The 15,814-nt window shown below is 44.0% G+C and overlaps 2 protein-coding genes across 6 annotated transcripts in view; both read right to left on the reverse strand.

Annotated features, from left to right (window-relative positions):
• Nucleotides 1-3,425: 3,425 nt before the first annotated feature.
• LOC123113040 (pyruvate kinase 1, cytosolic) lies at nucleotides 3,426-9,132 on the reverse strand (the record flags this gene model as incomplete). Its single annotated transcript, XM_044534150.1, is given in 12 exon segments — nucleotides 3,426-3,510; nucleotides 4,157-4,216; nucleotides 5,121-5,186; nucleotides 5,289-5,357; nucleotides 5,496-5,591; nucleotides 5,849-5,937; nucleotides 6,058-6,151; nucleotides 6,236-6,307; nucleotides 6,467-6,541; nucleotides 6,684-6,725; nucleotides 6,823-6,864; nucleotides 8,717-9,132. Coding segments are annotated over 11 exon segments (778 nt in total), but the record flags the coding sequence as incomplete, so codon positions are not given.
• A 2,705-nt stretch (nucleotides 9,133-11,837) lies between these two features.
• Nucleotides 11,838-15,814, reverse strand: part of LOC123113047 (crossover junction endonuclease MUS81) — a 13,439-nt gene continuing 9,462 nt past the window's right edge. The window contains exons 1-10 of one of the 5 annotated variants that reach the window (XM_044534160.1): nucleotides 14,630-15,808; nucleotides 14,463-14,533; nucleotides 14,280-14,386; nucleotides 13,772-13,832; nucleotides 13,235-13,393; nucleotides 12,712-12,791; nucleotides 12,503-12,553; nucleotides 12,319-12,387; nucleotides 12,141-12,227; nucleotides 11,943-11,975 (exon numbers count right to left, since the gene is read on the reverse strand). In XM_044534160.1, the coding sequence (XP_044390095.1) occupies nucleotides 12,381-12,387; nucleotides 12,503-12,553; nucleotides 12,712-12,791; nucleotides 13,235-13,393; nucleotides 13,772-13,832; nucleotides 14,280-14,386; nucleotides 14,463-14,533; nucleotides 14,630-15,134 (1,041 nt within the window). In that variant the 5' untranslated portion in view covers nucleotides 15,135-15,808 and the 3' untranslated portion in view covers nucleotides 11,943-11,975; nucleotides 12,141-12,227; nucleotides 12,319-12,380. Of the gene's footprint in view, nucleotides 11,976-12,140; nucleotides 12,228-12,318; nucleotides 12,554-12,711; nucleotides 12,792-13,234; nucleotides 13,394-13,771; nucleotides 13,833-14,278; nucleotides 14,387-14,462; nucleotides 14,534-14,629; nucleotides 15,809-15,814 lie in introns of those variants that run through there. The other 4 variants (XM_044534155.1, XR_006455877.1, XR_006455884.1 and 1 more) reach the window with 4 other exon arrangements.

The raw sequence follows: 15,814 nt of genomic DNA on the forward strand, positions 1-15,814 counted from the left end.
CATGTCGAAATATGTACTGCGTTATCAACACTGATATCTTTATCTTTTGTGTGTAAACAGGCTGTGAGAAGGAAACTACAGAGGAGAGGACCTCTGGTACGCAAGGGACCAGTTCATACCAATATGAAGGTTGGTGCTGAGCGCACAGTTTATCACAAGGGTCATTCCATGGTATTAACTCATGAAGAACGGACCGACTTCGAAATGACACAGGGAGGAAGAGTAACCATAGCAACACAACCATGCTTTTTTTTTTAAGAAAAAGGTAACCAATGAGTAATACAAAAAGACAGCACATAAACACGGTTCAAATAAAGTCAGGGAACACTCTGAACCATACCTGCCAGTGGCGAACGTTATACCTGTGTAGTCGGTTGACTACACAGGATTCTTGTACGTCATTGACCCCCCAGGTCTGCATACCACGTCGTTGAACCAACAGTATCTGGAATTTAACTACACATGCCCATCTATCCTCTTATTCTCTGCTTGTGTAACAATTAGTTGGGCGACTACTGGACCATATAACAAGAAGAATCCCAGAATCCCTTACCTGATCGCACATCGGTTGATCCCCAAATTAAGTGATCTCCTTGACTCCTTCAACTTCTGCATTACGCATGTCTCTCCAATGAACGTGGACGGCCGCCGCAGCCCATCGTCTTCAGATTTCCCGCCCTTCGGCCATCGCCCAGCGCCGACGATCTTTGGCCGGACTCTGGATGTGAGACACGAGGAACGACCACCTCGGGCCGTCTGGCGAGCCACGAGCGGCGCACCCGCGGCTGCACACGAATTGTCGTCTGAAACTTTGTATCAATCAATCAGTACTATTGTAACTATTGTACTAGTCTGCACTCTGTATCTGATCCAACATAAGGCAAGGCTCTCCACTCTTCCACTTCTACTTGTTTGTTTTATGTGCCAAAACTGCAATACACTTCATTATTTTCCATTTTTTCTCTCACCAGCGACAAAAGGATGTAGGAGATTGTTTTTACTAAGAATAAAAATTGCATGTTACCCTTTTCTTAGCAATAGATTTATTTTGTCAGGTCTTTGGTTTGATAAATGGATAAATTTATGAAGAAGGGGCAGTCCAACTCAAATGTTGAAAATTGATAAATGTTGCACTACAGCCACATATATCTTTGTTTGTAGTAAAGTATGATATAATTTGTTCCTGTTTATGATTAAAAAATCATTAGTTAAGCTTGACATCACAAGTTTTTGACTCTGAACCATCCCCCACTTGCTTGCATCTGCTACATACACTTTTACCCTACTACAGTACGTATCTCTTGTCCAGCAATACCACATCATTTTCTAGGGAAGCAATTACCCACGACAATTGAACTGCATCTTTCAAGAAACCTGTTCACATATAATTAAAGCTGGAACACAAGTAAAACGTATTCGAGTAGGACAGTCTGCGCAACTTCTACACACTTCATTCACTACTACTCATTGAAAATATTTGGAGACCGTGAAAATTCTAAACAGAGGAGCTAACTGCAGTCCCCTCCACATTTTCTCATCCGGGCTTGGGACCGGCGAAGGCGGTGTTAAACTACAAAACTAATAAACACAATAAGTTTAGCAAACACTACAACCAATCATTCAGCTAAGCAACAAGCCACACAATCAACCAAAGGCAGCATTGGCACGACACACGATTGGCAATAAATATTCACGCAACGTTTTCACAATCATGGTTCAAAATCGCATGGAAACACCGCTGAAATAATGCTTGCCTCGCTAGAAGAATCACAGCTCAAAATCGCGGTTCCAATCATGTGTGTCCACACGAGCAGAGACACCGCTCACAAGAGCACAACAGGGTTTCAAATTACACAGAAACAAAGAGCATCACACGTAACAGGGATTAAAAACTGAATACACAGCAGAAGTACTAAAGACCCAACGAGGAGCCACGGCATTCAAGACAAAGTAGTCGACGGCGTCTAATCCATATGGAACACACAACATGGACAACCTGCTGAAATGAAAATACAGGTGAATCAAAGAATTGAAACACACAACATGGACAACCTGTTGCATCTAGGAAATGAAGAAGCTCAATATAAGTAGAACTGCATACTGTGAAGTGTGAACTACCTGATTGTTCAAAAGTAGCTAGTCCTGTTAAAGTAACTAGATAATTGCTGTTGCAGGGCACATACTCATACACTAAGCTGCTGCAGTCGCATGTCTGGTACAATGTAATCACATCACTCATCTCAAATAAAACACTGGCTTCAGTGATATTCTAGTACAAAAGGACACTGAAATACATAATACATTGGTAGTGGGGTAGAGAGAACTTCCGCAAGAGTTCCAACACACAAAAACCAGTAGTAAAATCACCATTGGAATGAATAAAATGTACTGCTGCAAACAAAGACATTTATCTCTGAACTATATATGCTAACCATATCTTACAACAGATAATCAATTCAGAAACACAGCAAATGCTAGTTAACATCCAAAAGAGAAAAATAGAGGGGAAAACGGGCCACATCTTTAAAAAGGTGCACAACAAAACCATTTATCATGCATAGAAACTAAACACTACATCAGCTAGATTTCAAGTCTTGCATGCAAAAAACTAATTAACAAGCTAACCATCTAGGTAAACTAGAATGCCATCAGCCACAAAATTCAGAAGGTGAATATATATATAATACAAAGGAGGTAAATGCAGCTCCCTCCACATTTTCACATCCGGGCTTGGGACCGGCAAAGGCAGTGTTAAACCACACCAATCATCATTCAAGCATACAGGACACACCATCAAGCAAATGCAACATTCACACACACACAGAGTCAAGCACACACAGAGTCACACAAACACATTCAAGCATACAGGCCACACCATCAAGCAAATGCAACATTCACACACACACAGAGTCAAGCACACACAGAGTCACACAAACAGAGTCAAGCACACAGACAGTCAAGCCACAAGAGTCACACACACAGTCAAGCCACACACACAGAGTCAAGCCACCCATAGTCACACACACAGATTGGAGCACTTGCACACAAGAAACATACATAGATAGGGGCACAAACAGAAAGCTAATATATGCAAGACCGAAGTAACTCAAAAAACTATAAAGAATTTCCAGAACTTGAATGAGTAAACTGCTTTCTCTAGAGGGGCGAGGGTGATCCAGATCTTCGTTCCTGAAAATAGGAAGCTAGTTAGAGGTTGATTAAGTGATTATCTTCATCAATACCCACAAGTTTGTAGGCACAGAGACACATGCTTATTTATTTAGAATTTGGTTTGTAATTCAAATATTATGAGTGTACGCATACGGACATAAAAGAAATGTTAATGTATTCTTGTTCTACTTACTAGAGAAAGCAAGGCATGTAACATGAGCAACATTCTTATAGAAATTCTGGCTAAGGTAAGCCATGCGACTTGATCACACCGGATGCTTTGCAGTGGTCAAGAGTAACCTTCAACACTGATTCATTTCTAGTGCTAGTAGATTCAGCCTGCAGGGCACAGAAACAATGTCAGTACAAATCACCAGGCAAACCAAAGCTTCTTACTTGTTGGGTCCAAATCAAGGAATTCTAGCTACCAAATAATTCAAGGTGGATGCAATATGAAACCTCCAACCATCAGCCTCACTGGTGCACACCAGCTTATAAGCTCATGAATTGCTTTTATATTATACAGAATAAACAAACCAGCCTACCACCAGTCAAGTTCGAAATAATGTACTTGCCATCAAAATGGATAAAAGGGGATGTATATAGACGTATTTTAGTTCTAGATACATCTCTTTTTATCCATTTTGATGACAAGTATTTTCGAACGGAGGGAGTACTGATTAACCAAGCTTATGATGACTTGCCAACAGTTCGAAAGTGAACTGCAGTCTAGTGTTTATTCCATTTGTAAGTAGAACATGATGCAAGCAAAAACCCTAAAAGCAGAATTAATTCACTAGCCTGATGTATGTAAAAGCATCCACTTTTCACATATTGGGAATTATGTTCAGAACAAGGATGTTGATATTTATATAGGTAGTTCCTATTTTTATTAGTATACATACTGGGTCATGTATTCTAAAATTGAAAAGAACCACCAAAGAATGGTTAATGTAGCCAACGGATGAAAGGCAGGTTAACTCACCAGGTGACGTGGATCAGCAAGCATGGGAAAGAGGCCTCTAACTATGAGTGATTGTCTTGCCTGCAGGAAGATAATGCAACAAATGTGAGTTATAACAGTGGCACACTGCCAAACACCAGATACAAGTCTTGGTCCAACATAAGCAGTATTGTTTCTTATCAGGCAAAATTCTGTAGTACTCCCTCCGTCCCGAATTACTTGTCTTAGATTTGTCTAGATACGGATGTATTAGACATGTGGTAATACATGTTAATTAGTGAGTCTAGTTGAACACCTCACTGTTTCTCATCAGGGTAAATTCTATAGTATATTAGCGAGTCCAGTTGAACAACATACTCCCAATCTTTCGGTTTGTTATGCACCTGCGTATTTTCAGATCAACGATTTGGCCAATGAAATATGAGCTATGCTACAAAAGGTACACCATGAAAAACCCATTTCAAGTACGAATTTCAATGGTATACTTCAGCATATAATACATATTTCGTTGGTCAAACTGATGATCTAGAACTACAGGCCTCCCTTATAAACTGAAACGGAGGTAGTAAGAATTATGCACCAAGTAAAAATAAAGGAGCAATTATTTTGCTGAGAGAAAAGAAGGATGTTAAATACATATCATCAAGGCAAAACCATGAAGGTTAAATGCTAAATGAATTTTCTAGCATTACATGGCAAATACTTATATATTATTCCTCTGTATTGAGTTGCAAAACCATGAAGGTTAAATGCCAAATGAATTTTCTAGCATTACATGGCAAATACTTATATATTATTCCTCTGTATTGAGTTGCACGATTGTGCAAGGTTCAGTGTTAGATTTGTCATTAACAAAAACTATAGCCTGAAGTTATCTTTCAAAGTTTGAAGATCAGCATGCTAGTTCTGAATCATTATTACCTAGATATAGCACACACAGAAGGAGGTACTAAAAAGGTTACAAGGAAAGAGGCTGTTCACATACTTCAAATGCGCTCGTGAAGCTCCACTTCAATTGATTTGTTTTTAGACGAGGAACGGCATGGTGGACCTGTACTTGGCAATTAGCATGCAGATACTCGATACGGCATAATATATGAATCAATTTCCATTAAACTACAAGATGAGGTGAAGCGCCTATAAGAAGAAATACTCTTTTTCTCCTGTCCAGATGAGGTGAGCAAATGATGACCGAAGCCTTAACTTTGATAGCAGCCCGCACCTAGCAAATAGGTAGTGAACTATTTCAGACTTATAAACCCAAGTGTCATAGACTGATATTCAATCCATGGAAGACAGAAATTGTTCCCCTGTAAACACTAACAAAAGGTTGGAAAATCCAAGGTTCCAAAATACGCACTGAAGAGGAAGCAATAGACTCCAAGTGGGTCATGGGTTCTCCCACGTATTTCATGGTTCGCTTGAAGTACAAATCCTGGTTGAAGACCTTCTCAGCCTGTGAAACAATTCATGAAAATATATCACCAAACATGAAGAGAGAAAAGGCAGGAAGGAGTAAATTTCCATTAGATTACATTAGAGTGCCAAAGATATACTTGTTGAGAACACATTTAGGGGCTGTTCGGAAGAATAGTATTTACTTGTAACATTTTAGTATTGAAGTCTGATTTGAGCTACAAAAGGATCAATAAATGCCCTCCCAAACAGGCCCATGTTTATCAAGAGAACATAGACCTCCAAAAGAAAGTTCACCTCAGCACCAATTCTGCATACTGTTGAAATAGTCTCAACTGTATACAACCCACGGAGAGTCTCAGCACCAAGGAGAATGGCATCACTACCTGAACAAAACAATTGTTATTCATGTTACAGCTTGTGTAATTATAGTTTGTTTGGGTGCAGTAATGAGCAGCTGTACAGGATCACCAAAGTAAAGATATCTACAAGAGGCAAAAACTAACCGCCCAGCACCGCGTTTGCCACGTCAGTTGCCTCCAAACGAGTGGGCCTTAGGTTGTCCGTCATACTGTCCACAACACGAGTAACAACAGCAGGCTTTCCAGCCATGTTGCACTTCTGAAATGAGAACACCTAAGAACGAACAAAGTAGTACTCGATAGAAAAATACATGTTAATTACCTCCACATTCTCAATTTTGGCAAAAATCAGAGTTTTGGCTAAGATAACCAACTTTGAGAGGAACTCCCGTGCCTATTGCAGGAAAAATACTATCAATGTTAGGAACATCTTTCCAAAGTATGAAGTGCAAACAAACATGTGATGCTATTCAACAAAATATCAATATAAAAAAATTCAATCTGTTGGGAAAGATGGCACTGTGAAGTCATAATGACATAATGAGTTACTTACTTGCCTCTTCTGCATGCCTTGTATAAGAAAGAGAGAGGAAGTCAATCTTGTTTGGAGCACCCCATTTTTCATAACCTGAAAGTGGTGCATGCTCACAAAGTCATATAATGGGTTACAGCAAGGAGCTCCAGTGTCACGAAAAAAAAAATTAACATGTAAAGTCTAGTCGCCAAGTTAATACAAGGAGCAAGAGAGATTCTTGGGAGAAGTTCCTTACATCTTTATCCTTATCAGACAACATGGGCATGTCGATATGGATCTGGGAGTAGTGCAATGTGAAGACATAATCACAATAAAGTTCAGAAAAAAAGAATAATCAGTCTAAGCAAGAGAGATTCTTGGGAGAAGTTCCTTACATCTTTATCCTTATCAGACAACATGGGCATGTCGATATGGATCTGGGAGTAGTGCAATGTGAAGACATAATCACAATAAAGTTCAGAAAAAAAGAATAATCAGTCTACACTAAACAAGTAATAGGGTGTTACCTATGATCAGGAACTACCAAGACCAAGTTAGCCTAAATGATTATTCATCAAGATACGAGTTCACATTCAACAAACAGCAATCAATCGCGCCATATAAAAATGTACCATCTCAAGGAAAATTTGTAAGAGATGGTTAATAACTTGAATAAAACACACCATAGCTAGTATACGAGTAACACAGAAGTGATATCAATATTCATACCTTCCACATCAGATTTGAATAAGTGAACTTGAAAAGGGAACAAGGAACAGTGGAAATGCATTGTCTAGGTCTGTTACCTATAATCACAAAAAAATTCAGAAAAAAGAATAGTGCAAGGTCTGTTACCTATGATCAGGAGTACCAATCAACAAACAACAATCAATCAATCAATCAATCAATCAATCAACAAACAGCAAACAACAATCAATCAATCAACAAACAGCAAACAACAATCAATCAATCAATCAACAAACAACAAACAATCTTAATAACCATACACAAACAGCAATCAATCATGCCATATAAACATGTAGCATCTCAAGGCAAACTTGTAAGAGATATGGTTAATAACTTGAATAAAACACACCGTGGCTAGTATACTAACACAGAAGTGACATCAATATTCCTACCTGCCACATCAGATTTGAATCAGTGAACTTCAAAAGGGAACAAAGAACAGTAGAAGTGCAGTATTGTCGAACACCATGGTAAACATGATTATTGATTAGGAAAAGAAGTGAAAACAAACAGGGAAAAGGGTGTGGATGCATTGGGTATGAAAACAAACAGGGAAAACGTGATTATGATGCATTGGATGCCAAATCGGCCACGCAAAGATGTGGAAACCAAGCAAGTGATTGTTACAAGAGTCAGGCTTTTCTGCTCAGCCTATCATCCTAATTTATCAGGAGGAGAGAAGCCTCACATCACGGTACCCACGGCCTACATCGTTTGCACCCCTGAACACAAATCATCATATATTGGAACATAAGCAAAGCATGATAACAAGAAACAAGTTGAACACACAACATCATATATTGGAACATAAGCAAAGCATGATAGCAAGAAACAAGTTGGAAAAAACAGCATCAGAACAACCATAACAGACAAGAACAAGATTCTCTGCATCTAGTACGGGAGCACACACGCCTGCCGGTAGAACAAGAATCGACAGAGGACGAACAACGCAGGTGATGGAACAGAGGAACGGATTTGACACTGCTCCAATTTCGAAACCAGAACCGCACACCGTCGCCCCGACGCGAACACGAAACGCATGATCGTCAGATAACAGAAGCGCAGGAACAGAAGTAAACGCACGAACCATCGCTCCACCGTGAACACGGAACGCAGGAACAGAAGTTTCTCAAACGGACTTGTTAGTTCGCAACCAGACGGTGACCCAAACCGACCGACGGACCGCTCGCTTCCTCCCAGAGTCGCAGACCCCCGACGAGACGTCCCCAAGAACACGCGAGAGCATCAGGGCGACGGCGAGGACGAGCAGGAATCAAATCACACGCGACTCTGAACTGACGACGACGGCAAGGACGAGCAAGTCAAACCGGACGCGATTTCCATCTAAACGGTCGAATCGAGGACGAGCAAAACCAATTGAATCAGACGCGGTTCAGAACAGAGGAACTGAGGACGAGCAGAATCGAACGAATCAGAAGCGATTCTTCTACTCTAAACGACGGACGAATTCGAGCGAGGACGAGCAACATAGAACCAGACGCGAGAGGAGGAGAGGTAGGAACCGAGGACGAATTGCCTCACCGGACGCGAGACGAGGAGAGGCAAGAACCGAGGACGAGTCGCCTCAGCGGACGCGAGAGGAGGAGAGGCACGAGTCGAGGACGAGCGCGCGCAGCTGGCGCACGACGCCGGTGCCCCCGCCGCCGGTCGCCCGCCACTTGGCCGAGCCCCCGCCCGCGTCCTCGGGGAGCGGCGCGGCCCCGCAAGCGGAGAGGAGAGGGAGCAGGGCGCGAGCGGGCGGGTGGATTTGGAATTGGCGGCCGAAACGGAGACCACCACGCGGCCAGGACGGACCGAGGATGATGAAGGAGGCGAGAGGCGCGGCCCGGACGGAGAGAGGAGGAGCGGGCCAGCCAAAGGGAGGAGCTTTATAGCCGGGGCAGAGGCGGTGGCGGGTGGCGGGTGGCGGGCGGAGCCTTGTCCTTGCCGAGGTGCGCGTGGCGTGGCTGCGGATATGAAAGGAAAGTGGAGCGGGGCTGGATCCGGAGCGGGGGTGGCGGCGGAACAGGAGTTTTCCACGCAGCTGATGCCCGTGCGTACCGTTGCCGTGTCTCTTTCCTTTTTTTTTCGGAAGATCAGATTGATTGCGTGGTGCTGAAAGTAAATGTGTTCGTGTTAGAAACACCCACCACTGCCAAAAAAAATATAAAAACACCACGTTCATGTATGCACAGGGAACTAAAACATTCGATGTACTCATTTCGTTAGCATCAACTTAAGTGCAATTTTCTTTTTTGCCCGGCTAGAATAGCTTAGGATATGATCAAAAGCTCGTCTCGCCCGCTCTAGCTTCCGCCGCTTCCATCCCCTTCCTCGCCTCTCCTCCCCTCCCGCCGTCGGTGTAGGCGGCGGCGGGGCGTTTCTCCCCTCCTGATGGTGTGCGCAACGCAGGATGCGGCATCGTGCCGAGGGCGCGGCGGCAGCGAGTCAGACGGGCGCGTCGTTGGCGTGGAGGGGTGGCAGGGCTACGGCGGCGGCTGTGCGGATTCCGAAGTTGCATGCTCGGGGCGCTCGACGAACTTTCTTTCAAATTCGATGATTTTTTCAGATTTAATGAAGTGTTTTTCAAATTTGATGAACCTTTTTCCAAATTCAATAAACTTTTTTTCAAAAATCGATAAGCTTTTTTCAATTTTTGTGAACTTTTTCTCTAAATCGATGAACCTTTTTTCAAATTTAATGAATTTTTTTCAATTCAAAGAGCTTCTTTCAAAATCAATTAATTTTTTAAAAATATGTGATTTTTTTCAGATTCAATAAACTTTTCTTTTCAAATTCGTGATTGTTTTTGAAGTTTGTGAACTTGTCTTTCAAAAACCATGGACATTTTTTAGTTCGCTTTAAAAAAACTTATTTTGTTCAAAAGTCAACTGGTTGGCCGCAACCGGTCTAATGCGATCAAGGGAACTAGGTAACCAGTCAACCGCTATTTTCTTCTTGGGCCGGCCCATGAGCGGGGGCACATGGGCGTCAAGAAGCTCAACAAGGCGCCCTATAGGAGCTTCCACTGGACCCAAGGGGCGGCGGTCTGTTCCCACTTTGCGCCATGCGCCAAAGCGGTATGGCCTGCGATTCTTTGTTTTCTTCTTTCTTTACGATTCTTCCATGTCTCGTGCCCTGCACTCCAACGGCACATCTCCATATGATCACCACCTGAATGACAACAAAGCGATGCTCTGAGTAGGTGGAACAATTTCTTTTTGCAACAACATGCTATATTGAATTAATTAGGAGGATTACGGAGTGTGAATACATCCTAGAAGAAAAGCATGGGTGTAATTCACCAAGATACGTCTTCTACAATCCTCACTAGCCTATTTAGCACACATGTGTGCCGCTTCATTTCCTTCTCGGTTGATATGAACAATGGAGCAAGGTTGAAAACTGGAGCTCGAGTCAACATTTGCTTTTCGGTTGATACAGACGATGGAGCCAGTTCCGCTTCGAAATTTTTGCCTCATTTAGCATTCGCACAACATCTTGAGCATCACTTTCGATGATCACCTTGAGATGTTCAAGAGTAAGACGAATGCCATCACGGAGCGCCAAGGCTTCCATAGTGCTTGCATTTTGTGCAAATCGTTACCAAATTGCTTGTGCCCAAACAAGCGCTTCGATATGGTCCGGAAGAAAAACTCCCGTAGTACCATAGCCATCTTGCTCGTAATAGCTTGTGTCAACATTGATCTTGATGTAAGTGATCTCAGAGGATATCCAGACCAATTTCTCCCTCGGCTCTTGTGCCATCTCAAGCCAGTAGCGCAACTAGATCGTGGATGGTATCAAAGGCCCATTTGAAGTTATCCATGTCTCCTATTGTTTCTTTCAGTCCAAATCATCCAGCACCCACACAATGATAGCAGCATGCGGTTCTGAAACTTGATTGAGATCAACAATATCTACATCCCATGAATCCTATTTAGAGAACAGCTTGGCCCAAGTGCAAGAGAAAGGTGCATGTTCAATCGTCTCCTCAACACCACAATCTTCACAGAACAGAATCTGCTCAACATGTCGTTCTTACGGAACATAGACATGCCACCGACCAAAGAACGCGTTCAGGTTCCTTCAAGCACATGGATCGGAAACCATGGGCTCTAGCGAGTCTACGCTCACTTTGCCAGAAGGCTAAATTCTAGTAGTACCTGCCTTGTTTGCTTCCATGCAAGCAAGGTCGAGATAACACGAGACAACACATGAACCAAGCAACTGAGTCAAGAGCTAATATTAGTATATATACATATACTCCCTCCGTTCCCAAATACTTGTCTTTCTAGGCATTTCAAATGGACTCAACATACGAATGTATGTAGACATATTTTAAAATGTAGATTCACTCATTTTGCGCCGTATGTAGTCACTTATTGAAATCTCTAAAAAGACAAGTATTTAGGAACAGAGGGAGTACACATGAAGCGCTAATGCACTATATTAACACTACGACTCCATAACTTTGGGGCATGCAATTCTACTACGTAAGAGTAGTAATTTAAACGGGGAGCGAGGCTACGCTAAGGCATTCTTTTAGGTGGTGGTTACATGTTGAGTGACTTTCAGTTCTCCAAGGCACCAGGCACAGCACAAAAAGGGTCCCTCCTGTCTTCGCCTTGGGAACTTGCGTAGGCGGCCCGAAATCACCGCGGTGGTGACCAAAAGACCGGTCAAGTACGGGCGTTCATCCTTCTGCCCAGATGAGTTTGAAAATGTTCTTGCTAGCCCCCGCGTTGACCATGCCGCTCTTGTTCTTCAGCATCTCCTCCTGGGCACGCCTAACGCCATCCTTCAAAGTTATAAGGATAAACTTTTAGTTCTACAGACATGTTGAGTTGGTCTGAACATCAATAGCACGAGGAGCAGCTAACGATGTGTGTAGACATGTAAAGAACATTGTATAAGTTGTATATGTAAAGAACATTGTATAAGTTGAAAGGAGAAGAGGACTCACAAGCATGGTGTACGCCTTAGCAAGCGAGAGAAGAGTGGGGTAGAGACTCGTGACAGCAAGAGCAGCTTCTTCTGTCACTTGTGGCACCTGATTTACATGCAGGATAAATGAGCAAACTACTGCATGAAATGGACTACCTGGCAAACTTTGGTGGAGGTGGCTGTATTCGCCCAGTTACCTGCATAAGCTGAAGGGCGAATATATCGCTCAGAGTGACCTTCTCAAGGTCAGAACACCTCTTCACAAACTTATCGTAGGTCAGGCAAAGTCAAGAGGTATCAGCGCCAGCAGAGAAGTTTGTGCTGTAATAATTAATTATAGAGCCCGTGAGGTGGTCGTATTTATTTTCAGTGTCAGCATACCCAGTGGTTCTCTGGACATCAAATCCTTCAGGAAGCTCAGTAGTGAAGCAGCTGAAATAAAAGGCATGTGGAGGAGAGTTAATAGGGCATACGGCTGACAGTCAAAACATTGGGGACAATATTTAATAATAATGTTAAACAACGAGAAAAAAAGTACTGCCATTCAGGGGTTGACATGATCATCCAGGCTTCATGAGAAGAGTACATACGCTGTTTTAACGCTCTCTGATCCATCTACAGTGTTTACATCCCCTTCAACTAGATATATTAGCTTCCTTAACCCACATTTCTGCAAAGATACAACAAATGGAGGTATCACATCGTATTGTTGCTAAAATAACCACAGCAAACCCATATATATGGACGAGAAATACAGTTTCTTTGGGAAGAGATGCACAATCTACAGGCTCAAGCTTATGTCTGCTAATAACATCGTCCTTCATCATATCATACCCAAATATGGGCCATGCTTTTCAATTAATGATAGCAAAGAATAAGGAAAAATATCTCCTCGGCTAAGATTAGACTCAAGCAACATCAAATCACAGGGGTTAAGGAAAAAAAATCTCCTCGGCTAAGATTAGACTCAAGCAACATCAAATCACAGGGGATAGCATGCGGGCTGCCCTTTTTTACTATTAGTGAGAAATTAAAAGCATGAAGAACTGGGAAAATTAAGACAGAAGGCTTATAATATTAATGACAGAAATCAAAGCTATTTTCAGATGGTACCTTCAGTCTTAGTTTTTGATCTTTGTATCTGTTGTCTTTAATTGAGCCAAGTAAATCATCCACATTTTTTCTTTCAACAATGAAATCAAGAACATACTCCATGTCAAGTTCTTTATGGCGAGCAATCCAAAGAGCATCTCCAACAGGCAAGTGTTTAATCTGGATGACATGGTTCAAACAGAAGGATCAGCGCCATTTTCTTTGGCACATTATATGAACAGTTCAATCTATGCAAAGCAACTTTGGTAATATTATTATGTTGTCTCCTAGTGCACAAGCAAGAAATATGTGCAGTCAGCAATCATCAACACGGTGGGGCAGCAACCAAACATATCACATAATTAATCCAGCAGTACAGGGCATTTAATTAGAGCCGTGTTGATGCATATAATGACTTTTAGCAGTGTATTTTGGTTGTCTGAAGAAATGAACAAGGATAGCACCCAGAGGAGTACTGATGAATTAGATACAAGAAGAAAGGAAAGGGCAAGTAGGGTTAAACAAAGAAGAGTTCACATAACTCTCAATCCAACTAACCTCTACAGGAATATTAAACTGCGAGCGTATATTATCAACAACTTTTCTTCTGAAATGGGGCCTGCACAAAAAGGGAGCGATCATAAGAGAACTGAATTCTGATGCATAGATGGTTGATTAAATAAAACATAAAAAACTATTGGGTGCAACAATAATCAATTTGTTTCCTTGGAAAATAATTTAATTAAACAACATATAGAATCTAAATTTTATATACAAAAGCAGAAGGTTAAACAGTTTAAGTAACACGAGATAACGAATCAAAGTGTCATCAAAATTCACAATTCCAGCAGTAAGCGGATAAATATGTGAAATCCCTTGCCTATCTTATTTTAACGGAAATAATATGAACATGAAGAATAGAATGCCCTTGCAGGTCATGCGAAAGAGAGACTAGGTGCGCATGCTCCCAATCCTCAGTTACTTTACACTGCTTTATTATGATCCTTCTTAAATATCAGACACAACTAAAAAATACAACTCATGAGCAAGATACGGTCATACAGACCCGAAAGTATCTCGATCATCCAATATCAGCACCACTTCATAAGCTTTCAGAAAACTTTCATTAGATTGATGAGGTGGCATAGCTAGTAAAGACTTTTCAGCAGAACCCTGACGTTAGAAAAGAAACTGTTGCATTATGTTCCATTTGAAAAAGAAGCGTACGGAAAGGGAAATGCAAGTGTACCATTGCACTAAACGATTGCTGTCCAAACATTCCTCGAGATGAAAGAGGAGAATTAGTAGCACGGCCGTTGCCTGAGAAAATGTCATTAACTACAAAGATCAGCGGGGAGTAATATTTTGCTTATGGAATATATCATCATATTATATGCAAAGAAAGCATGCTGATACCAAAGGAACTGGAACTGCCTGCTTTTGAGTTTGGAAGTCCACTTCTTTCATAACCTGCAATTGAGTAAAAGGAATGAGGGTTGAGGATGGCGGACTGCACTGGCGACTCCAGGGGCAATTCGCCCGGCGTGGCGACTCCCCCATCTCCGCCGCCCCCGTCCTCTCCATCGGCGGCCGCCCCCATCCCTGCCCCCCTCCCTGCGACCTCGCCGTCCGCCTCCTCGCCGTGCCCACAGTCCCCCTCTGCCCCGTCACGGGTCATCTGGGCGGACATAGCCGAGGCCGACGATCTCGAGGCGGGCCGCCCGGTGGTATCCGCGACCGCGTCCCCCCTCCTGCTCCTGCTTGGCGGCTGGACGCTACTGGTGGTCCTACTCCCAGGGGTGGGAGTTCGGCCACCCGCTCGTCCGCCCGACATCGACACCGGCCACTGAGCTCGTCTCAGTCGCCGGGAAGCCAAGGGCCGCCCTTGCGGTCGGGTCGCCGCCGCCGCCGGCGGCCGCATGGCTGGGGAGTTGCGGGTCGTGCAGACCGTGGCTCCGCGCGTTCGTCCTGGCGCGCTGGTGCTGCGCCCCCCTCGGGTCCGGCCACAGCGCCGGCTTTGGCGTGGCCGGCGGTAGCTTCAGTCATGTTGCGGCGGTCGCCGTTCCGCCCGTTCGTCTTCGCATTCGGTGTCCCATTTCCCCGCTCGCCCTGCTCTACCCGAGGCTCGCTCTGGCAGCGCCCTCCCAGCCTCACCCCGCCCGCTGCACCGGCGGCGGTGCTCGAAGGAATCCTTCCTCCCCGCTCGGTCGGGACGAAGGGGTTGGACCGCCTGCCTCTGGTCCTGGGCTGGCCCGCGTGGCCTATGGTGGGCCTGGGTGGAGATGGGCCGCGGACCATCGCGGTTGCAGGCGCAGCCAGGCCGACCATTTGGCCGCCTCTAGGGTTCCCGGTCCATCCAGTCAACGTCCCAGTTTCTCCTCCCCTTGCTCTCGCTGTCGCTACTCCATCTCCGGCCCAGGCGCCGTCGCCCCCACCGTCCCTTGCGGCCATGCCCCGCGACTGGGCGGATGACGCCGGTCGGCCCAAGCGCGGCCACGACGACTGCCGGGACGCGCCCCGCTCCTCCCCGGACGGGGGCGCGAAGCTGACCTGTGCCAATAGCTCTCCTCTCGGCCTCCCGCCCGTCGGTCCCCCGCCCGC

The sequence above is a fragment of the Triticum aestivum genome, chromosome 1B (assembly GCF_018294505.1).
Source record: "Triticum aestivum cultivar Chinese Spring chromosome 1B, IWGSC CS RefSeq v2.1, whole genome shotgun sequence".
NCBI lineage: Eukaryota > Viridiplantae > Streptophyta > Magnoliopsida > Poales > Poaceae > Triticum > Triticum aestivum.